The 25,213-nt window shown below is 38.8% G+C and overlaps 2 protein-coding genes and 1 long non-coding RNA gene across 7 annotated transcripts in view; 2 read left to right on the top strand and 1 right to left on the bottom strand.

The window, feature by feature from the left end:
* Window positions 1-12,577, top strand: part of gabrr2a (gamma-aminobutyric acid type A receptor subunit rho2a) — an 87,017-nt gene extending 74,440 nt beyond the window's left edge. For all 4 annotated transcript variants that reach the window (XM_025900752.1, XM_003459289.5, XM_019348904.2 and 1 more), the window contains 3 exons: window positions 2,656-2,808; window positions 5,213-5,421; window positions 8,283-12,577. In XM_025900752.1, the coding sequence (XP_025756537.1) occupies window positions 2,656-2,808; window positions 5,213-5,421; window positions 8,283-8,618 (698 nt within the window). In that variant the 3' untranslated portion in view covers window positions 8,619-12,577. The remainder of the gene's footprint in view (window positions 1-2,655; window positions 2,809-5,212; window positions 5,422-8,282) is intronic.
* LOC112843053 (uncharacterized) lies at window positions 130-24,764 on the bottom strand. Its single transcript, XR_003215166.1, has 4 exons — window positions 24,641-24,764; window positions 23,013-23,246; window positions 2,624-2,803; window positions 130-1,140 (listed from the first exon to the last, which is right to left on the bottom strand). It is a non-coding gene; the product is annotated as an uncharacterized LOC112843053 (long non-coding RNA).
* The window catches only part of syne3 (spectrin repeat containing, nuclear envelope family member 3), a 47,874-nt gene continuing 39,496 nt past the window's right edge, over window positions 16,836-25,213 (top strand). For both annotated transcript variants that reach the window (XM_005464750.4, XM_005464749.4), the window contains exons 1-5: window positions 16,836-16,990; window positions 20,709-20,866; window positions 21,814-21,986; window positions 22,976-23,285; window positions 24,668-24,823. In XM_005464750.4, the coding sequence (XP_005464807.1) occupies window positions 20,723-20,866; window positions 21,814-21,986; window positions 22,976-23,285; window positions 24,668-24,823 (783 nt within the window). In that variant the 5' untranslated portion in view covers window positions 16,836-16,990; window positions 20,709-20,722. The remainder of the gene's footprint in view (window positions 16,991-20,708; window positions 20,867-21,813; window positions 21,987-22,975; window positions 23,286-24,667; window positions 24,824-25,213) is intronic.

Raw genomic sequence — 25,213 nt, 5'->3', positions numbered from 1 at the left:
TATTACTTCCTAACTAACATTTACACACATCCATAATCCGATGGATGCATCAGAGAACAACTTGGGGTTAGTATCTTCCCCAAGGATATTTGGCATGCAGACTGGAGGAGCCAGGGATCGACCCACTAACCTTACAATCAGTAGGTGACCTGCTCTACCTCCTGAGCTACAGCCACCTCATGTAAACAATATACAGAAGTTCATTTAGGAAAGAAAAGAAATAAGAAATACTATACAAAACAAAGCAAAATACACCTCAATATTGCTTCACCTATTCTGATTGAGTTACACATCTAAAAGGAGTTGGAAGAAGTGCACACTTATTTAATCCCACCCCTTCACCATAAGTTATCAGTTAATATTTATTCAGCTTCTGTACTGATATAAACTGCAGTAATAACAATGAACATATTTTCCAATATAATATATACACTACATGAAGTACAAATTATTATCATATCTTCATGTTTTTATGTTTCTTTATTTCATGCTTATCTAAATACGCATATGGTTAGCCCTGCTAAGCTAATAGCTTGGTCCCTCACCGTATCCTTCAGCCAGGTCTCAGTAAGCACGAGTACACAACTGTCTTTCACCTCTCGTGTTGATGTTACATCCTGTCTGAGATGGTTCAGTTTATTTTCCAGTGAGTGGACGTTTGCTTTGTTTAGTATTGCGATTCTTCTTGATACTTTGGAAATTAATCCCATGATAAGAAAAGAAAAGCATAAACAAGTGTCTGAATAGCCTTGCAGGCCCGTTATCTTACCAGTGACACCTGTTATGGCAGATCCCCTCTAAATTGGTGCACTGGGTTAAATTTAGGGGCATGGACAGTAGACCTCAAAGTTCTGTTACTTTTAAAGGTAACCTGTAAGACTTATTTATACCAGTAAGGATTAATACTCAGATTTATACCTTTACCCTTTCACAAAGGGTTAAAAAGGACTTTAATTACAGGATATCTAATTGAAGCAATTTAGCAGGAGCAAAGCAAAAGCAGAATCAAATAATAATAGCAATCACAAAATATTAATTAAATCATCTAAATTATACTTAGCTGAGATAATGCTGACTGGACAGCGATTGGAGAGGAGAAAGGGCATATGCAGGCCAGCAGCTTCCCATCCTAACCTTCTCCTAACCAGGGAACACGGTGAAAATCCGGGGACGTTGCAATCCATCAGGAAAACAATAGAATGGTCTGAATTAATAATCCGACGAGGCAAAAATGAGCAGTGAAAAAGTTAAGTCACTGAAATCACTTCATTACATTTTCTTCTTTTTAATGTTACACTTAATATAGTTTTAATAATTACACAGCATATGACCCTTCTGTCAGCTATAAATACAATACCTTAATGTTTCATTTGTTTCAGGTAATTCTACTTCAGGTAGTTTTGTCATTAATACATTCTCATTTGTACATTTATTTTAACATAATTCCTTTTTAAACTAAATATAGAGGAATACTTTACTCACTTTTTCTCATTAGAATTTCTTTCTATCAAATCATACATCAGACATTCTTTAGTTGCTCCTCCCCATCCTGCAACACACACACACACACACACACACACACACACACACACACACACACACACACCTCCTGGCAGACACCAGTATGCCATGGTCGAAGCTTGATCGTGTACTGACACATGATCACTGCTCAAACTACACTTCTCATTTACCGTATTGGTGAAACTCATCTGTTGGTTTATATCTTTGATTAGGAATAAGGATGATTTACAAAACCACGCAAAGAAACTCTGTTTTAGCACTCTATAAATCACATAAAAGACTGGATGTTAAGCCTTTTCGTCCTCTCTCAGAGGTAATGAGAGGTAAGTCAGGGGGACTTCAATCTGTCTCTATCCCACCTTTCTTGATACAACCTATCTACAACCCACCCCCACCATAAGCTCTGAAGTTCTGCATTCTTTTTCAAGGCAGAAATGTTAGTGATGCTAGTTCTGGATTTTTTTTATAAGTATTTGTAATTACACAAATCTGAAACAAAAAAAGTTATTCCAAAATTTTTTAACTGCAATTAAGTTCAGCTCACCAAATATGGATTGAAGAATTTGAAGTAGCTGGCAAGAGCCACCCAGAGGGTGTGTTTAAAAGCATCACTTTATTATTTGAAAAATACCTTTCTCGAAAACCCAGGAGACTCATCTTTATAAATGTCTTTTCCCTGGTCTACTGAAAATTCGAAATTTTGCTGCACAAATAACGAGCATTCAAACTTTACATATTACATCTGAAAGTCTTTATACTGGTTACCTATTAGTTAAGCACTGATTTCATTTCATGAGTTTTTAAGGCACCGCGTGGCTTTTATCAGACGTTTCTTGTGGATCACCAGTGGTTTATAATCGGGGAAGGCCCTGTGGATCTTCCACTTGTTTTCTCGAAGAAGAAAAATATTTGGTTAGGCTGCTTGTTGTTTCTACCTGCCAGTTTTTATGTTACTATGTTAGAGGGCAGAAATCATACTTGTTGCAGTACTTTAGAGGAAATAAGAAGCAAAAATCTGCACTTCTTACATCTTACACCTACACATTTGACACCTCATTCAAAATCTTGACATTTTGGGTAAGGAAAGCTCTGACTGTTTTACCACTCTGAGAAGGTCTCTTGCTGTGTTTGCAGGCTGGTACAATCGTCTCTACATCAACTTCACATTGAGACGTCACATCTTCTTCTTCCTGCTGCAGACGTACTTTCCAGCCACACTCATGGTGATGCTTTCATGGGTGTCATTCTGGATTGACCGCCGGGCTGTGCCAGCCAGAGTTTCCTTGGGTAAAAAAAAAAAGAGAGAGAGAAAAAAGAAAAGAAACTCATATCAAATGTTCTTTGAAGAGGCTCTGCATGCCTGAGGAAAATCTGTCTCTGTAGAATGATGAAAGCTGGTTGTGACATAGCTCCACCAACTGGGAATACACACATACATGTGTGATCACACAAACCTCCCACGCTATACCACGCTTACTTTTCTTTTGAATTATTTTCTGTATTGGGGCTGTTGCTGTACTTGTCATACAGGCATCTGCTTTTCCCCTTACTGAGATTCTCTTATGGCTCAGCTTATTGCTCTTATTAAATTCAGTTGGTGGGAATGTTTTTACGTGACCGTTTGAAGGTTGTTTTTTTTCTTCTTTCTGCTTTGTGCATTTAATAATTTACAGCAACAATTTGAATTTAAAAGTTGCTCAGGCAGTCCCTGGGCAATTTATGCAGATGAAATTAACAGGTAGCTAATTCTGGTGTCTTTTCCTTTGAGAATTCTTTTTTGTGTTTCACCTCTCAATTAAAAGCTAAATGTAACCACATTTTCATTCCATAACTGTAAACTGAATAGGTTTTGGTACACCACTGGAAAAGCACAAAAATGTACCAGTGTCTAAAATGATATGGGTCTAACCATATTTCTGTAGCCACCTAATCTTCTAGTGTACATGCTCCCCACCTCCTCACTTCATTAATGGAGTAATTCTAATGGACTCCCTACATTAATGAGCTTCTCAAACAAAATGATTTATAATAATATGCACTAGAGAATAACCTTTTTATTAACTTTACATGACATTTAAACTAGGCCTATTAGGGATTTGATTCCTTTTTAATAAATGAAATGTTAATAATGTTTCACTTAAATTAATCTTTAAAGACCTGTTTATCAAAGGACAAAATATATATTCATTTTGAATCAGCTGTACATTTACCAGTAATCTATAACTGACTTCTTCATCTTATAATATTCTGAAAATATTTCCACATTCCCAGTCATGTCCTTTTGCTACTTGTTAATCTTTAAGAAATGTCCCCATGCCACACAAACAATGTCCGCGACTGCTGTAGGCACCATTTCATTTGGTTCTGTGGCCAACAGTTTCTGTTACTGATATTATAACTTCAAAGGAAAAACAAGAATCCCAGCTGCAGACACGACCCCGCAATAACTGTGCATGGTCAAGCTGTTTTAGGAAGCATTTTTCAATTCTATAAATATGGAGCTGTTAAAGATCATCAGTCGGAATAAACATGCTGAGGGCTTTAAGCCACAGATGGTAATTTTGAAAGATGAACTAACACACTACTAGTTTTGGTCTTTTTAAAACCATGAAAACATGAAACAATTGCAGGCCTGTCACTGAAGTGAAATGAGGGGAGCACTGTGTTGGGTCTGAGGTTGCAGAACTCAATTCCTCACATTCCAAGCATGTAGGAGAAACTACTGTGACTGTGACTTCACAGTACACTTGGCAGACCAAATGTAGATAACACTGGTTCATTTTAAACAAATGAAAAGCAATGATTCATAGTTAAATCCGATTATACATAAAATTGCTCATACTTTGCATGTGATCACCTGTAACACGTTGGTCCTTTAAAAACATCTGGACTCATCCTGCTGCCTAAATGGAGGTATTAGATAAATGAAATGACATTCAGAGAGGGGTTGGCTTTCTCTCTGCAGTAGAGTGTCTCTTCCTGTTACAACGCACAGTGGTGTTTTTGTGTAGCTTATCTGCGTAGCCAATTTAATAAAAAATTCACTAGCAGCATGGCCACTTCACCAATCTCTCCTGCACTTTCTTGCTCACTGCGTAAGATGTTTAGTTAGTCCTCGACATCCTTTAGTAATAAAAAATACTTGTAATCAATGTCATTGTTTTTCCCCATTCAGTAACACACCTGCCAGAGAACAAATCTGGTAATTGACGATTCAATTCAATTCAATTTTATTTATACAGCGCCAAATCACAACAACAGTCGCTTCAAGAAGCTTTATATTTTAGGGTAGACCCTACAATAATACCATCCATCCATTCTCCTTCGCTTATCCTATTCAGAGTTGCAGAGGGGCTGGAGCCAGTCTGTCACAGGGCTAACACAGAGACAGACAACCATCAATCAGCCAGTCAGGATGCAGAACCCAATGCACTGTAACAAAAAAAAAAAAAAAAAAAAAAACCACACACAAAAAAAAGCCTGCAAAATTGCACAAAAAAAAATCTGCAAAACAGTGAGGCCGCGAAAGGTGAACCGCGTTATAGAGAGGGACCACTGTATGTAAGATTAGCTTCCTGACTGAAGATAGAAAAGAATTTTGCTATAGTGTCTACACTGTAATATGAAAAAGATGCATGCTAAGATCCAAACATGTTTACTGTAGTAAACAAACTGTGTATCCTCTGTCCAGGCATCACCACAGTGTTGACCATGTCCACCATCATTACTGGGGTGAATGCCTCCATGCCCAGGGTCTCCTACATCAAAGCTGTGGACATTTATCTCTGGGTCAGCTTTGTCTTTGTCTTTTTGTCTGTGTTGGAATACGCCGCTGTCAACTACCTGTCCACTGTCCAGGACCGTCGGGAGCGCAAAATGAGAGAGAGAGTGCGGTCTCAGGTTTGTTTCACTGCACTGACAAATCAAAAGAGAAAGTAATATAACTAAAGAGGTTACTTCTCTCTACTCACAAGGCACAAGGCTCAACTCCTTTAGCTGTATCAAATGGCCCAGATCCTGCTTCATGTCCTGGGGTGCAGGGCTATGGCTCCCATACCTACTATTAGACACTTACATGGAGACACCCTATGAATACAAGCGCACTCACACACACACACACACGTGTGCACACACGTGTATAAACAGGTACTCACAGACACACACTTTCTTGTTTGGCTGCTGCCTCTAAACATAAAGTGGCTTGCAAAAGTATTCGGCCCCCTTGAACTTTTCCACATTTTGTCACATTACAGCCACAAACATGAATCAATTTTATTGGAATTCCAGGTGAAAGACCAATACAAAGTGGTGCACACGTGAGAAGTGGAACGAAAATCATACATGATTCCAAACATTTTTTACAAATAAATAACTGAAAAGTGGGGTGTGCGTAATTATTCAGCCCCCTGAGTCAATACTTTGTAGAACCACCTTTTGCTGCAATTACAGCTGCCAGTCTTTTAGGGTATGTCTCTACCAGCTTTGCACATCTAGAGACTGAAATTCTTGCCCATTCTTCTTTGCAAAACAGCTCCAGCTTAGATGGACAGCGTTTGTGAACAGCAGTTTTCAGATCTTGCCACAGATTCTCGATTGGATTTAGATCTGGACTTTGACTGGGCCATTCTAACACATGGATATGTTTTGTTTTAAACCATTCCATTGTTGCCCTGGCTTTATGTTTAGGGTGGTTGTCCTGCTGGAAGGTGAACCTCCGCCCCAGTCTCAAGTGTTTTGCAGACTCCAAGAGGTTTTCTTCCAAGATTGCCCTGTATTTGGCTCCATCCATCTTCCCATCAACTCTGACCAGCTTCCCTGTCCCTGCTGAAGAGAAGCACCCCCAGAGCATGATGCTGCCACCACCATATTTGACAGTGGGGATGGTGTGTTCAGAGTGATGTGCAGTGTTAGTTTTCCGCCACACATAGTGTTTTGCATTTAGGCCAAAAAGTTCCATTTTGGTCTCATCTGACCAGAGCACCTTCTTCCACATGTTTGCTGTGTCCCCCACATGGCTTGTGGCAAACTGCAAACGGGACTTCTTATGGTTTTCTGTTAACAATGGCTTTCTTCTTGCCACTCTTCCATAAAGGCCAACTTTGTGCAGTGCACGACTAATAGTTGTCCTATGGACAGATTCCCCCACCTGAGCTGTAGATCTCTGCAGCTCGTCCAGAGTCACCATGGGCCTCTTGGCTGCATTTCTGATCAGCGCTCTCCTTGTTCGGCCTGTGAGTTTAGGTGGATGGCCTTGTCTTGGTAGGTTTACAGTTGTGCCATACTCCTTCCATTTCTGAATGATGGCTTGAACAGTGCTCCGTGGGATGTTCAAGGCTTGGGAAATCTTTTTGTAGCCTAAGCCTGCTTTAGATTTCTCAATAACTTTATCCCTGACCTGTCTGGTGTGTTCTTTGGACTTCATGGTGTTGTTGCTCCCAATATTCTCTTAGACAACCTCTGAGTCTGTCACAGAGCAGCTGTATTTGTACTGACATTAGATTACACACAGGTGCACTCTATTTAGTCATTAGCACTCGTCAGGCAATGTCTATGGGCAACTGACTGCACTCAGACCAAAGGGGGCTGAATAATTACGCACACCCCACTTTTCAGTTATTTATTTGTAAAAAATGTTTGGAATCATGTATGATTTTCGTTCCACTTCTCACGTGTACACCACTTTGTATTGGTCTTTCACGTGGAATTCCAATAAAATTGATTCATGTTTGTGGCTGTAATGTGACAAAATGTGGGAAAGTTCAAGGGGGCCGAATACTTTTGCAAGCCACTGTATCATGCGTTATTGGTCCTGTATGTTGGCTGTTGCTGTGGGTTCCCTACTGTGTTATTTGCTTTTTGCTTTTTTTTCTTCACCAGGTGATCAAGCAGATTTTTAGTGTCTTTTCCCTCTCTGTCACTCTTCTCCTCTATTTTTCTTTTCCTCTCCTTCTGTTAACTCTCTTCCTGACTTCTCTTTTCTTCTTGTTTCTCTTTCACGTCCCCTGATCCAGAACTGAGAACTGACAGCATACAGTCAGGGAAAAAATTATTTGAACACCTGCTGATTTTGTAAGTTGTAAAATCCAGAAAAATGCATTTCAAACAAGTTAGAAATGAATTTGCATTTCACCATCAACAATTTTTTCCCTGACTGTATTTCTCCCATATTAGTTTCTCCTCATTGTGCTCCCTGTTAAATCCACAATCAAATTTAAAATCCTTATCCTCCTATTCAAGGTCTTGAATAATAAGGCTCCATCTTATCTTAAAGACCTCACAGTACCATATTACCCTAAGAAGGGACTTTGCTCTAAGACTGCTGGTTTACTTGTGGTTCCTAGGATATTTAAAAGTAGAATGGGAGGCAGAGCCTTCAGCTTTCAGGCCCCTCTTCTGTGGAACCAGCTTCCAGTTTGGATTCAGGAGACAGACACCCAGTCTACTTTTAAGATTAGGCAAAAGTGCTTTGAGGCAACTGTTGTTATAAATTGGTGCTATATTAATGAAATTGAATTGAATTCAAACAAATGGAACTATGCTTTACTAAGAGCTTTTAAAGCAGAAGTTTGAACAACACAATCCTTTCTGATAATAGTAGCTGAAATGAATCAGATTGGAATTTTTACAAGACAGCTATCATTCATCCAGTGATCTTCAAAAAATCTGTGTTCCAGATGCTCTGTCCTGGAGCAAAGATGAAATGTTGATATAAGGTGATGTTACATGCAATAATGACTTCAGTTGTATTTCTTCCCTGCCAGTCACTGCCCTGCACTTGTGGTATTTCCCAAACACGAACCATGACCATGTTGGATGGCACCTACAGCGAAGCCGACACCAATAGTTTGGCCGGCTACACTGAAGAGCCCATCGTACCTGAGGAAGTACAGGCAGACATGCACGAGGTTTCTGATAAACCTGATCATATGGTGGTACACCTGTCAGTGAGTAGTGAGTCCACAACAACGAAGAAGAAGAAGAGCCTTCGTACCCTCAACATCATCCAGAACACGCATGCCATTGACAAATACTCCCGAATGATTTTCCCTGGTTCGTACATCTTCTTTAATCTTATCTACTGGTCAGTATACTGCTAAACAACACTGTCAGTCAAGACTGAGGCCAGTGGGGACATTACCATACACAGACAGTATGAATGCTACATCAGTGAGACAAGGGACTAATTCTGAGTGCTGTTGTGCAGCTAAGTCATTTTAATGAAGGACATGAGCAAAAAATGTCTTAAATGTTTCCAATGTGACTTTGGGATGTTGTTCAATTAAAAAAACAAAAAATATAAATTCTGTTCCAAACCACTGATGCTAATTCTTGTCGTCTCCTTTAGCTTTCTCAAATGTCAGCTGCTATTGGAAAGGTCTTTGTCCAAATTACTGCTATTCCTGATATGATGAAGAAACCGTATATTTTGTATTTTAATTGTATAGATAAAGATACATTGTATAGTGTCTGTATTTATGCTGTGAGGTACTGATTGTTTACTTATATTTATTGTTATGATTTTTGACAATCATAAACTGAAAGTCACAATGAGGTGCATTGTTTATCATGACTCAGTTATTTTCATATATATATATATGATAGATAAATAATGAACTCTTTGAGCCAGTTATTTCAGCTAAAAAGATATTTTGACCTAGTATTGAGGAACACACATTAAGAGCTCTCCAAGGTTGTACTCTGTTAGTATGCGCATCATCTTAAAGGCAAATAAGTGCTTTGGCTTTAACATGGACACCTGCTTCCGTTTTGCTGCTGTCAGTTACAGCATTCTCACTGGATAGAGTTCTACAAACAAATATGGGAATAGCTCAAATGTTTTAGTGCAGAATGGCCCCAACAAATATGAAGAAAATTGATTAAATACAAAGTGAAGCTGATAAATGTCAATATAGTAACATTAGTGGAAAATTATACATAGTCATAAACTTTTCCCTGTCAGTATAAAAAAAACAAAAACTCAGGATTCACACCGTGGAGAACAATAATATGTATACCAAAGTTGTAATGTAACCATAACTGCAGAGATATTTCACTTACCTAGGACACTTGAACTAAAATTCAGCCTACTAGTGAGACATGACAAAGATCAAAGGTCTGTTAGTCAGTATTAGAAGTTGGGCTGATCATATAATGGCTAACTCAACAGTAACTCAGGTGCTGTCAGCATCTTGCTGGTGATTGAACAACACAATCACATAAAAAAACAATTCATTCTCAAAAGACTGAGAAATATGTGGATATGCGTAGCAAATGGGGTTGTCTCAATAATGTGAATAACATATTAGTCTGTGCATGGCTCTGAACAAATATTTTGTCTGCTGCTATTCTTCACGCTTCTTTAATCTGAAAGCCTGAGTCTGGCAGGACTTATTTAAATTTTTTACACTCTTTTAAATAACATTTAAAATGCAAAAAATATTTGGATGGAAACAGGCAAGTTACAGAATTTTTCATGTGCACAGGCTGTGGTGAGAAATTTAAAAGTGGTTAAAAATTCAGCTAGTTTAATGATTTTAAATGTTTGAACTCCTGCCTCCATAAGTAAGGTTCAGAAGACATGACTGCCTCATAACAGCACATTAGCTGCATTGAAGCTCAAGTTTCAGCAACAAGGTACCTGAGATAACAACATGTAGTCTGGTTAATTTTTTTCACATTTTCCTTAAAGTTCACAGTTTCAAAGTAACAGACCAATAGGTAGTAAACCCAATCACTGTGAGGCATAAAAAGTGGTGTCCATTCTTAGCCAGTCATCATCATTGTTGAAAGGAATGTGTGCTCAATTAGCACAGTGATGGATACTCATTCAACTAACAATATGGACCGGTTACTATTATTTAGTATTTTCTAGCCAAAAGTGATGGAATGGGAGAGGTTTAAATGGGCCCAGCTTCAGCTCTACAAGTTTCAGAAAACATGGCATCAAAAAGGTCATCATAAACAAGACATTTTTAGAAGACACCTCTGAAAAACATTGTTCTACAAATTAGATAAAAGGATAAAAATCAATATTGGATGACCATTACCTTCAGACCTTCAGATAACACTTAATGAAGAACAGGTATCACTCTATCATGAACTGCATAGGGTCAGGAGCACCTCCAGAAATCATCATCTGTGAACTCAGTTTGCTTATTTTAGATTAAAGCTCTGTTATACAAAGAAAAAAATTGACTGAAATAAAGTGGAAAACACTTCTGTAATAAGACAAACTGAAATTTGAAATTGTTTTTGGAAAACATGGAATTGGGCACTGGCTCCACTGGACTAAACAGGAGAGGGACCATCTGCCTTTCTATCAAAAAAGCCTCCATCTCATATGTACCATCCAGAGTATGGCTTCAGGGAAGGGTTTGCATTTTTCAGTAAAGCCACATACTGCATCTCTTCCAGCAGCATGGCCTTGTATTAGAGGCATCTGACTACCAACTGAAAACATTTGGTGTATCTTGAAATGAAAAACATGAGAAAATAGACCCAAGACTGTTGAGCAGCTAGAATAATCTATCAATGGGGCAACAATATTTCTCTCCCAAAAGAGCAAGGTCTCCTCAGTTCCGAGACGTTTACAGACTGTTACCAAAAGACAAGCGTAGTACACCCTAGGAGGTAGCGCAGGTCATCTGCTAATGATGGTGCAATTCCCAGCTGCTCAGTTGGCTTGCAAAGTATCATTGAGCCAGATACTGAAACGTGACTGTTTGAAAGCACTTAGGTGTAGAAAAAAAGTGCTGGTGTGAATGAGATGAGTTGTATACAGCACCTTGAGTGCTCCAGGAGAATATAGAAACCAGTCCATTTACAATCTTTGCCATCATGGGTTCCCCAACACACACCATTGGACACAAGTCTCTTGTTGTGCTTGTCCAAATGTTATGCTAGACCAAGCCCAGTTTGTTCAGTTTTATCAACTGTCAGAGCTACACTGGCTGTCAGTCCAAGTCAACACAAACCACACCTCAGTGCCAGCTTACCAAGTGTGCACATAAATAGAAGAAAATAGCAAAATAGTATCAATCCTCTGGTACTGCCCCTGAACCCTCTGTTCCACAAAGACAAGTCGTACTAAACATGGTCCCAACTTTTATCAAATTTAAAATGAGCAATTTTTTTCTTCTTAAATTGTACATTTTCTAGGTTTCAACATTTTATGTGTTTTCTATGTTCTGTTGCGAATAAAAATGGGTTTGTAAGATATGCAAATTGTTGCATTTTATTTTAAATTTACATTTAATACAGCATCTCAAATGTTTTCACAACTGCTCTCATATTTAAAGTTGTATTTGAAGCCACATGTGACTTGGGATTATGTTTTGTAAATTGCTGCAATTGCAATCAATTTCAGTCAATATTCTGGGTAAAAAAGGAAACTACCTACCTCTTCTGGTGTCATGTTGTCTCAAACATCATGTTTCTGTATGAAGATAACCACACATTTATGTATTTCTAGCCACCAGTTTTCTTAAACCACTTTCACTAAGCAGGGATTCAAGGTGCCTCTGACCAGTCTGCAGATTCAGATGTGAAACACTGAGGCCCTGTACTTCTTCCTGCTGTGTTAACATGTTTCCCGACTTTTTATTTTGTTCTGCAGTTCAACAAAGTGAAGTGTTAAAAATGCACAATTCTGCAGTGATTACACTCCAGTTTTTTAAAAGGAGCTGATCATGTAAACAATTATTTTAGACCGTTCTAATTTAATCACATTTATACTGAGGTGATATTTGACATTTGCTGGATATTTCAAAGAATGTATGTATGTAAAGTACAAAGTTGTTTTGTTTTTTTATATTTGATAATACATTTATACGTCAAACAAATATACTGTGACAAATTTTTTCAAATCCACCAATTTTATCCTATGACAGCAACAGATGTTACAGTAATTCAAAATTTGATTACGTTGAGTGGCAGATGACATGCACAGTAAAGCTTTATTCATATGGATCGTCACTGTATAGATATTTATGTTTTTATTTGGAAGCTGATCCTGTATCATTAATAAACATGAAGCCTGTGGCTGAAATGCTCTGTATACATGAGTTGTTACTATTTTTTAGATATATTAAACACATTAACTCACTAAATCCTCTGATGTAAAAATGCAGTAATCCATATTTTATGTTAGCACTACAGGGCTTATTGTATTGAATGATATTTATGTCATAACGTATGTGCAAGTAAAAAAATGCATAATTCGAGCAAATAATTTCATGTCACAGATGCAATTAAATTCAACAACCATTGCTTGTAGAACTAAGCAGCTGCAAGCAAAGAAGCCATTGTATGGGAAGCCTTCAAGGCCAAAATTTGCCACTTTTCCAACCCGTCTGGTTAAGAAATGATGTAAAAATCGCCGTTTAATAAATGAGGACAGCATAAAAGTCATCAAAAACTGCGTCAGAACCAGTGGTGATGAGGTTATCTTAAATTATGCTGGGCCCATGGATTTCCCAAAAACTTAATTTTAAACGTCAATCAGCCAATCAAAGAAGGAGTACAGACCACCCCAGTTCATCCCAGATTCCCCTTGTTGCAAAGCGATTGCTTAAGTTTGACTACTTTATCTATTCTGTAGCAATCTTTAGCATAATCTTTAGTTGTATACTGACCCTACCATGCATTTTAATGAATTTAAAACATGATAAAGCAAATAAAAGACAAAACGCTTTTTCTTAAACAAGTAGAGAGCTCAGTCTTTATGAAAAATACAGTTTTGCTCTATTTAAATCAATGCCACTTTTTAATGGCCTTGAAATTTAATAACATTGTCAACAGTGTGTCAAGAATATCATTTTTTATCTTTCCACCCACACATGTAAAAAAACTCATGTACAGTTTGGATCAGACCTGCATGAGTCATACATTTCTTGTCCTCTGGAGGGCGTCCACATGTTAACTAAACAAGAGGGGAATTTAAAAAGAGCTCATGTGTTTGTTTGCACTTTTTCCCTCTCCTGTGGATTGTGAGTCCAGATGGGACACCAGTGTTTTTGTACATGGACAGCACTTCTGTCTCTTTCCAACATATCTTCATGCCCCCATGTTTCTGTATTTTAGAAAGATGTCATACTGCCTTTGAGATGTCTTTAAGACAAAACGCAAATGAGTAATTTCAAGAACACAAAATACTTGCTTTTAATGTAAACTTCAGATGTCCTTTTCAAAGTCATCAGAGTACTCTTGAAACCTCCCATAAGAATAAAACAAGAGGGTGTGACATCACAGCATTGTAGGTCAGTTAACCAGCAGACCACAAAGAGGATGAGCAGACTGTTTTTGCTAATGAAGCTTGTGTGTGCACCAAAATGTTGAAGATGTTCTGTCAGTCAGTTCTGGTGTGTGCCGTGTGCTTTGCTATGGTGTGCTCCATGAGCCGTAATCCATCATAGACAGTCCTGACCGCCCTGTGAACAATCATACTTCTCTAACAGAGTGATTCAGGTCTGCTCCTCCAAAAAAAGATACAGGAAATCCTTCATGCTATTGCAGTCTATAATGTGACCCAGTTCTGAAAGCCTTGGACTACTGTGTAAAATGTAATAACAGAGTGTAGTGATTTTCACGTTTTAAGAAATATAAATAAAAGGTTATTCTTCGTAATCATAAATGTCACTTCAAGGTCAACCACTTCAAGTGTTATTTTTTAGTTATTTGTTAGTTTTACCAGAGGGAGAAGTGGACCATACATTTGAAGACTTGCTGGTCTTTGTAACTGGAGCTGACTGTCTGCTACCACTGGGGTTCCCAAAGTCCTGCGATAATTTTATGACCAGGAACCAGGAATGCGCCGCATAATGTATAATGCTTACGACATGCAGCTTATGCCTGTATCTGCCAAGAGGTGTCGAGAATGAAGAAAAATTTAAAGAACTTGTGAACACTGCATTAAAAGGATCCCCCGGTTTTCGAAAGGCATGTAGCTTCATATAAAGTCATTGTGCACTGCTTTGAACAGCTGACTGTACACATGTGACTTTAAAGATTGCATGTTCTCAATACGCCTGTATAGGATTCATCCTGGCCTTCTGAGTTTTTTGATGTATTTTGAAATACAGACCTTGAAAGTGTCTAAAGTGTAGAAAATTTTTATTGTGTATTCTTAGAAATTGTGACTTCTCTGTTTTTACTTATATTTATGATTTAGTTTAGACAACAGTTGGTTAAGCAGGAGGCAAACAGTGCTGACTTTTCTTTGAGTGCTGACTGTGTTTTAATTTTGTACAAGCCTTTTTAATATAAACCTGTTAACATGAACACAACTGTTGCTTGAATTATTCAAACATAAACCTACATTGACTATAGTAAAAAATGATCATTAATTTATTTATTTTTTATTAATTCCACTGTCAGTCAAGAAATTTAAAAAAAAAAGCAAAGTGGAGACTGTGTGTGTTTCTTCAGTATGTGTTGGTAGATGGGCACAGCACCAGGGTGTAGGTTAACCAGATGATGAATAATTTGACACACAGGTATAGAGTAGCCATTATAGGTGTAAAAACTGCCTATGGGAGAAATAGGCTTTATTGTAGGCTGAATATTATGTAATGTAGGCTGGCATTACCTTTCTGCAAAACAGACTAAATAGACTAATTTTGTGTTATTCAGATGTTGCATGAAAATGCTCTGTAGCTTTGTGCAGGATAAACAGGTTAGCTTGCAGTAATGTGGTGAGCTCGCAGTAAAGGCTGTGGTGCTCATGGTCAGTGATAGATTATATCAAGTGTTGCAGAGATTAATTAAGTTTTTAGCTTGCCATCACCAGTGTGTGAATGTGTGTGTGAATGGGTGAATGAATGTAGTGTAAAGCGCTTTGGGGTCCTTAGGGACTAAGTAAAGCGCTATACAAATACAGGCCATTTACCACAATTTATCTAACAGACGCTTAGATTCTTTCACTGAATTCAGTCATTATGCCAAATCAGCTGAGATAGTTTTAAAACATCTTCTTATGTCTTGTTTTCAAATTCAGTTGTGTAAAAGCATAAAGAGCAGCAAGTCAGCTGATAACAGCTCGTCCACTAAGAAAATCTACTGGAGTTCACATTAGAAATTATTCTGAGTTGTTAGTATTTCCCCCCACACAGCAGCACAATACAACAGATCTTAGGGTCCCCCCACCTCCTGAATCTCACTTTAACCCCTGACTGTTCTCATGTTTCTGTTTAGGTGTGAAGGCAAAGTTACCCTCAACCATGTAGGCAACAGTTCATTTAACATTCTCTCTTACTGCGTGTGTCCTATATAATAGATTCAAGCAAAGTGCATTCATTAGACTTAGAACTGAGATTCAAATAGCATTAATATTCTCATGTACTACTATTATATTGGTGTTAAATGAATATAGTAGAACGTCCAGTTACCTTTCTATAAAAATATGGTAGGAATGGTAAATGGTAAATGGCCTGTATTTATATAGCGCTTTACTAGTCCCTAAGGACCCCAAAGCGCTTTACATTATCCAGACCCATTCACACACACATTCACACACTGGTGATGGCAAGCTACAGGAATGTATTTTAAGGAGCAACTATTTACTTTTTTACTTTGAGTGCATTTCATAGCCATTACTTTTCCACTTTTATTAGAGTAAAGAAGTTGAATCAGTACTTCAAGTTTCACTGACATTTTTTAAAACAAGTATCTGTATTTCTACTTAACTCAAGTTACCATGGTGATTTAGCCGGTTAAAACTTTTGCGACACAGAAAACTCGACACGCGCTAAGCCATTAATCTTGCTTCGTAGTGACACCCCTCCGGACTCAGCAGCTGCTCTGGGTTTGTTTCGTCCTCTGATTCAATCTGTTGAGTTCACGTTCTGGTGGAAACACTGAAGTAGTACGACTAGAACTGAGAACGGTATGCAATCAACGGTCGGGAATACCACATTAGCGGAACCATGCAAATCTGCAGTCAACAAAAACGTGTAATGCATGTTTTTCGTGATTGTGTCAAATTAAAGGGTGATTTCACGATTGCCGCTTCTATCTCTGAGGAATAGGTAAAAATGTATCAACTTTCTTCTAAGCATGTCGAAAGCTGCAGGAATTTTCATACTTTTACTCGATTTGACATATTTCTCTGTGTAGTTTTGCATTTACTTTTGTACTTCTTTTGACAAATTAAAAATCTTCTTTTTTCAACCCACTTTTCAGTTGTTACAGAAACCTTAGAAATATGATTTAATAGTATTTCATTCCTTTAGTGTTTTTTTTTTTTTTTTTTTTTTTTTAAATGTATCTGTGTCTGAAGTGCATTTCTGGGTTAGTTTGAGATATCAGGTCATTTGCAGTTTACGTGGTGTCTTTGAAGGCAGCAAGACAGGCTGCGGTACACTCCAGCCCCCGAAGGCCAGGGTTACTTCCTGCCTTTTGTAACTTTACTGTACACAACACAGAATTGCAGCGATCGCGGCAGTGGCTTATCTCGCTCGATGAACTCAAAGCTGTAAGTTTTTATTGTATTTTTTTTTTATGCCACATGATAGTAAATGCACCGTCGTGGAGATAGCCGAATGACAGAACTAGCTCTAGCTACAAACACGGATAACTCTCTCTGTACTGTACTTAGACTTGTTCTCTGTTAAAATACTATGCAAAAAAGAGTTAGAGCTGAAATGAACGCATATGGTTTAGTTGTGTGTGTATGTATATATATGCTTTTGACAATAAACCAGCGGGACACCGGCATTGAATTTTGCCTGATAGTTTAGCATGCCATAGCATAGCATAAAAGTCTGAGATAAAGATGTATGAATATTCACGTGTGCCTTTGAATTCTAAATGAGGACGGGAACATGGATTAGCATGACAGATAATTTGTTTAATTGTACCGCCGTCAGTTGTAGTTGCGTGTAAAACTTGGAACTAATGTTGATGCGAGTTGACCGCACGGGCTGTCAAAGTGAGGAAGGAAGCGTGGCGTCACTACAGCCATGATACAATGTAACAAGCCAAAACAAAGATTCCGGTGAAGGCGCAAAAACGTGTCAGCTGCTCCGTGTGTGTGTGTGTGTGTGTGTGTCAGAAAGAGAAAGAATTTGTTACAACACTAGTGAAAAAATTTCGTTGGAACTAAAGGCCAGACAACGCTACTTGTTGTGAGCAAACCCGAACACATTTACATTTTCTTAACTTTCTTTAACTCGCAGCGTTGCTGACTCACCTGTGAACAAGCATAACAATAAAAGGGGATGCCGGCTAGTAGCTACATTTAGTCGTCAAATATAACGCCAGTTCTAATGAAACAAGGCATTAGCAATGAAGATGAAACAATTTTTAACAAGGGAAAAGCAGGTGGGTGATGGCAAGGTAATTTTTCCAAGGATAGTCAATTTTTAATCTTTGTTTATCTTGAGTCTGGAAAGGAAGTACTAAGTATTAGCAAGCCTCCATAGTCTGAGGCAGAGTGGGCAGATATTTGTTAGAAGGAATGTTGTGGTGGGGAAAAGTGAGTCACTCATGAGAGGGGCCTATGCTGCCTTTCTATTTTTCCTTCGGGTTTTTTTGCAGTGAACTTCATCACAATTACATTCTTGACTGCTCCTGTTAGTGGTGCTTTCCTTATAACTGCTCATTCTGAAGTCACAGGGACTTTGTGTATAGTGCTGAGCTCGCCTTATTACATTAGGGCCCATGCAGCCCCCAGTTTTAAACAAAAAGACTGATAACACAACAGCAGCAGTGATGACACGACGAAGAGAAAAGAGGTGGAACCGTTAGAGAGACGATGAGCTTGGTGGAGTGAAACAAAACTTGTTTCTAGGGTCCAAAACAGCAGGGCTGTTCCTGTAATCACCACTAAAACCTTTTCTGTGAAAAAGCTAGAGGGAGTCCTTCATCAAAGCACCTGATCAACAAACTCAGACATGGAAAAAAGGGATGCTTGTATCTGCTCCATCGACTACTGTTTTACACAGCGACAAATGTACAGTAAAGCTACAGAAGTAAGGCTACATTAAAATATGCTGATGAACTATTAACTTGGTCTGATACGATGTTTACATTATACAGCTTGATGAAGCCCCCCCCCCCCCCCCGGATTAATGTCAGAAAAAGTTATAGAGGAAAGGTAAATATTTGATGCCTTAGTTTAGATTGCATCTTATTTCAGCGGTCCCCAACCTTTTTTGCACCACAGACCGGTTTAATGTCTGACAATATTTTTGCGGACCAGCCTTTAAGGTGTCGCGAATAAAAACAACAAAATAAAATGATACAACCAAGACAAAACCTGTGGTATTTTGTAAATATAATAATAATAAACATGAATTCACTGTGTAATTGTGTAACTTTATTAGCAGCGTCCTCCTGAAATGCGCCAACAACATTGAGAGTAACATCCTCCTCTCTGGTCGCTATGGTAACGCGTAAATATTTGTTTCAAAATAAGACACACAACTACAACACAGGAAAAGACCCAGGGAAACCGAGTTAACAATAAAAACCCTGAAAACCATAAATTTCACAATGGAGCCTCAACTCTCGCTGCCCTGTACCAAACGACTCACAGACCAGTACCGGCCCGTGGCCCGGGGGTTGGGGTCTGCTGTCTTATTTTATTTGGCTTTGACCACATTTGAGGGGGTTTTTTTAAATAGTTTTGCATTTAAAAAAATGTAAATATGGAAATTAAATACAAGACGTTTTAGGGGGGTTTTGACAGTTGTTGAGGTTCAGGTTTTGTTTGTAATTGATCTACAAAAGTCTGGAACCAGCAATGAAGCTTTTGCATTTATGCTGAAATAAACAGAAACTTTTCATTATAAATTCTAATATAAGTTTAGCACAAATTTTTTGGATCATCCTATTATTTGGTGTATTTTTGCTTTTACCACAGCATGTATTTAAACTCTTATAGAGTCCTCAGGTTTGTCTCTCAGGTTAGCACACAACAAATCTTGGTTTTGATCCAAGATCAAACATGTTAGTCTTGGTTAATGGACGGGTTTTTCTAGTCTGAGCACTCAAAGTGCTTTACAAAACTTGCCTCATTCACACAAGCACTTTCTTTCTATCTAACATTCACACGCATTCATACTCAGATGGACACATCAGCGAGCAACATTGGGTTAGTATCTTGCCCAAGGATATTTGGCATACAGACTGGAACAGACAGAGGTCAAACAACCAACCTTCCGGTTGGTATGTGACCTGCTTTACCACCTGAGCTACACTTCCTTAAACTTTCGATCCCGTTTAATGGTCCGTCTTGCAGTTGTGCTACAATAAACTGATTTCAGTTTGTGTGTTGGAGCATGAAGATATTGCCATAGTCTACAGTGTGGATATGGACATTACTTTTACTTTGCACAAAAAGACAAGAGGACGATGGTAAAGTGGAAACTGCATCCAGGACAGAAATGCATAAGTAATGTAAAGGGCAGTATAACAGATTACTTTCTCCTGGGTGTAATTTAGTAATGTACTGCATTACTTTTAAGAAAAGTGTTCTGTATAATATGTGTAATCATTACTTTTTTTGAGTAATGATTTTAACACATGACAAACATTTGACCGCACAGCATGCAATTCATTTGCACGAATGTAATGTCTTTGATGCTGCTTAGCGATGGTGGTGACTCTCAAAGTGAAGCAAATGAAAACCAAATGACAATCGATAAGGAATTGAATTGATGAGTGATGACTATCAGAATCAGAATAGCTAAATTCACATCAATTCCCATCCCTACTCCCCATCTTCTGAGGAGCATCTGAACTGTTACCAGAGGGTTTAGAGAGGGTTTTTGCTGATTGAGTCTTGTCTTTTTTTTTTTTTTTAAATTATCTGTGATATTATATATAGTTTTTATGCCTTGGAGCAAAGCTTGAATCATTGATCTTTTTTTAAATATATAATATATGTTCCTGATTTGGGTACAAGTGAAGTTTTTGCAAATGACCATACAAAATCCCCTTAGAAACCTTCAGTCTAACCATGATTTGTTGCAAAAAAAACTCCTCATTACTCTTTATGATGCTTTGCTGCAAACGTGCATGGCCATATGTGAGGAATCACTGATTGTAACAACAACCTGACGTGGATATGCAGTGATTCTACTCATCTGAGGCTTGGTCATATCAAAGTGTTGTGTCAAGTTGTTTCAACAATCAAGTTCCTCTTTTACAGGAAGTGTCTACTAAAACTCTGCTGTTGTTCTTTTCAGACCTAGAACTAGTCATGACTCTACGGGAGCAGCAGGAGTTCACAGACAACCTGGATTCAGCCATCTCCTGGATGCGAGCAATCCAAGAGAGGCTGAAGGCCAATGACAACACGCAGGGCCCCCGTCAGGCTCTGGAGGCCAGACTTAGGGAGACAGAGGTGGGTTGGTAAAATTAATCTCTGACCCTTCCCTTCTGACCCATGCTGTGTTGTTAGACATCTGACCAGTTTCTTACAGGGTCTGACTAGAGGAGACATAGCCTGGTGGAAAGCAGCTATTTGATATCAAAGACTGCTGGAATGACATCATGCCAGCCTTTCAGGAAAACATGAGACAGGCCAGGGCTGGTTAGGGGGAGGACAACAGTTTGCCCCATGATTGAAAGGTCAGGGGTTCAAATCCACCGAACGGCTACCCTGAGGTACCCCCGAGCAAAGTACCATCCCTACATACTGCTCCCCAGGTGCTGGATTGGTGGCTGCCCACTACTTCACTGAGTGAATGGGTTAAATGCAGAGGAGTAATTTTCCTACGGGGATTAATAAAATATACATACACAATGGTCAGTTGAACTTTCAAAATAATCGTTGTTTTCTCAGATGAATAAATAAAAAATTACAGGTCACCAAATATTGTTTCACAAAGGGTTAAAAGGAAATGCCACAATTTAGACAGAAACAAAACACTTGTCTAATTAACCTACTCTGAGGTAATGCCGACCTTGTTCTGATTTTTGTGAGGAGAAAGGTTGGACCCCATATCTCTTCTTCACATAAGTTTTATACCTGCGACGTCTAATCACCTAATGTCCAACCACACCTTGTCATACACTCTGTGACTTTTTTTTTTAAACATACAACCCCAAATCAGAGAAAGTTGGGACGGTATGTTAAATTAAAATCAAACTGAAAACAGTACTTTGTTAAATTATTTTTGACCTGTATTACATTGAAAACAATACAACAGCACATTATTTAATGTGTTCCTCATACTTCACTTCATGTTTCATTTAGCTCTCGCAATTTTTCCTAAATTAGATTTATCCTCAGTTGATTCTCTCATGAACATTTTCTCTCTCTCTCATTCCCACCTTTCTCGACAACAGAAGATCTGCCAGTCAGAGGAAGAAGGCCGTGTGAAGATGGACATGGTGCTGGTGGCTGCTGAGCAGCTTCTGCAGAATGGAGATGAAGAGCTCAGGAACCACACCCATATTCAGCTCAAAGACCTGAAAGGCCTCTGGGAAGAGACCTGCACCTACATCACCCACTGTCACAGGTGGTCATCTACACTGTGGAGCTAGCTCAATTCAGCAGTGCAGGATGTGTGGTAATGTGTAGCGTTACTGGTTGGTTTGGCCTGAGGGCAGCCTTGACCTTATGTACTGTTCACTCAGTGTTTTTGAATGGCTTTACTGTGTAAGTTCAGGTTAGTGTGTCCAAACTAGAGAAAAAAGGCTCTTACTTGGTGTTGGCTCTCTCTGCGTTAAAGCTTGTAGCTTAAAAAAAGAATTCTGACATTTCTCAGAAAATTCTGTTTTCGCAGAATTTAAAAAAAAAAAAAAGTCCTCACTTTTTTCTTTTCCCTGTTCCGTACACTCTGTTCATTCGCCCGCTAATTATATTCACAGTATTCACTCTCTGTGTCTTTAGGGACTCACTACCTTAGCCTAGCTCATAGTCGACTCATTTGCGGCTTGGCCTCTTTCCTTGTCACCCTTGAAAAACTCATAGCTAGCTGTAACTTTGCCAAAACAATGTTGGGCCACTTTGGATGGAGCAGCTCTCATTTCTAGAAATCTGACCTAAATTTGGCCTGAAACCTCCTGAAATGTGACTATTCAGAGTTGGGATCAGGAAGCAGAGTTGCAGTCTTACATGCTTCTCTGCAGCTTCTAGAAACGTTGCATTTAAATTAGGGCTGGCTAGGTGCCATAGTACCGCAACTTACAGACACCTGCAGTCGTTCTGGTGTCGTGCAAAAAAACCGAAATCATATATGACCCTCAGGTGGTTTCCTGACATAACTAGCAAATAAATAAATAAATGAATGTAGTGAATAAGAGAGATGGTAAATAAAATACAGTTACAGAAAGCTAAAAAAACTTTTTAAAGGCAACAAACTTTGACAGCAGCCTAGGTCTAGTTGTAGAAACAAATGTGCTCTGTTAGACTTATCACTTTTAATTAAAAACGTATAAAATTAGACTTACTGAAACAATGGACCTGAAACAAATGGTCTCTTTCTTGTTTTTACCTTAAAAACAGTCGTATAGAGTGGGTGTGGCTGCACTGGAGTGAGTACCTGAAGGCCTACGAAGAGTTTGAGCTGTGGTTGACGAAGCAGCAACGAAGCCATGATGTCGAGCTAGAGATGCAGCTTGGAGTGAAAGAGAAGCTTTGGCAGGTGGATCAGCAGAGGGTGGTGGTGAGTGATATCAAAGGTCAGGCGGTGCTACTGGAGAGGCTGCTGGATGAGGCAGCTGCACTGCACAACAGAACCCAGGACCCCAGTGTGGATCCTCAGGCCCAGGAGAGACTGCAGGAAGCGTACAATCATGTCAGAGACAGAGCTGAGGTGAGGCACTTATTTGACCTGGTTCTTATAAAAGGTGTAAGGTGGCCTCTCTGTGGGCAAAGTTCAGGAGTCTTTGTGTCTTTTTTTTCTTTTTTAACCACTACGTGAATTAATAATTGAAGAAAAAAATCAATTTACTCTGCCTTATAGAAACTTATAGAAAGGATGATTATGTTAGTTTAAATGAATCAACACGCCAGAGTCATAATAATTGTCATAATCTTCAAAGCACAGGCTGAGGAGTGGGTGTGGCAGCAATCTTCCACCCCAGTGTAATTAACCAAACACCCAGATAGAGCTCCAAACCTAACTCGATACCTTACTATGGGAAGTGCCCATAGCACCACTTCTGTCCAAGACAGACCAATCACTTCAAGGGCACAGGGTTCCCCAACCGCCTGGCCCAACTGTAGTAACTAATCTTATTCTCTGGGTCTATAGGGGTGCAGCGCAGGGCTGTGACCGCGTTACTTGAGGAGAGATATTGCTGTGACTCAGTCTCTCCAGCCTGCCTGATCAGGACCAGCAAGTCACTATGGATTCCCTGTACAAGCTGCCACAGGCAGGGCGATTGTTTGGGGAGGCAGTAACCACCATGCAGCAGACTAGTCACCTGCTGCTATTTATATCAGTAAATAGAGAGAAAAACTGAATAACTGAAATAAGGTATCTCACCGCACTGCACAAGTAACAAAACATACAGAGTTTGCATCAACAAATAGTTTCAGTGATGATTAATTATCTTTATTGACTTAACTCAACATCAAGGCTGCATTGCTACCATAATTAATTGAATTAAATATTATCTCATATTGAAAATGTTAGAGAAGTGTGAAAATGAAGGATGAAAATATGTGGTGATATTTATGCTATGCACCTGTAATCAGATCCAGGGACTGCAAGTTTATTGACTGAATAATTTACATGATTAGTGAAGACACTGTTGGATTAGTCAGTAAGACCAAACACATGCAGGCTGTTGTGTCACACAGTGACACTATTCTTCCTCTCTCCCCTTTCAAATAGCTCTTTAAAATATCAGTCACATTTTCCCACACACTGCTTTTATAAGCTGAACAGATCAGTCTGCTTGCAGTGCTGTATTTTTAACTACAAATGGGAAACATCTGATTTAAATAAAACTGTTATTTTTTTTAATGAGATTATATTCCCTGGAAGCCTCTCTTACTTGGAAGCGGTTGTTAGCAATTTTCTTGTCTTTTTTATTTCAGCAGAAGGTCTCACAGAAGAATACAAATTCATATTCAGGCTTCTCACTCAGACACCCAAATGTGGTGTAAGATATGTTCTGAAAGATGTTCGTTTGTTTTGAACAGTGCAATGCTAAAAATTACCAAGAGATATATTTCCCGCTGTGCTAGGAACGTCTTTCACTGCTTCAGAAGATCTGTGAGGAGCACCAGACATACCAAGGTTGTGTTCAGAGGTTCCAGTCCTGGCTGCTTTCAAAAACAAAGGAACTAACTGAAGTGGTGGGGAGGAAAGACACAGCTGAGGAAAAACTCAAAGCATTAAAAGTGAGACCCTGAAACTGAACTGATTTCCTTACTGATAGCCTGTATTGCTTTAAGTAGCAGAAAACATAGAACAAGGTGATTCTGGACTGTGTATACATTTTCTCAGCCATTTAACAAACGCATGCATTTGCTGAACAATTTCAGTCCCTTTTCCTACCTGGAAGTTACATGAGCCCTGGGTGATTGGATCACAGATACAAAGTATTTCACTCCAAACCTACCAGTGTGACCAAATCTTACTAACTTCTTTACACATGAATTCTTGGTAGACTTTAAATTTGAAACATTTGTCTGACATAGGCGAGTTGATCTAACATTTCTGGGGCTCTAAAATCAGAAACCTTTTCTGATTTAAATTTGGCTGACCTCACATTCAGGATTGTGTTCTTG

This window comes from Oreochromis niloticus, linkage group LG19, assembly GCF_001858045.2.
Source record: "Oreochromis niloticus isolate F11D_XX linkage group LG19, O_niloticus_UMD_NMBU, whole genome shotgun sequence".
Lineage (NCBI taxonomy): Eukaryota > Metazoa > Chordata > Actinopteri > Cichliformes > Cichlidae > Oreochromis > Oreochromis niloticus.
Note: the sequence above shows the minus strand (reverse complement) of the source record. Positions and strands in the feature narration are given on the sequence as shown.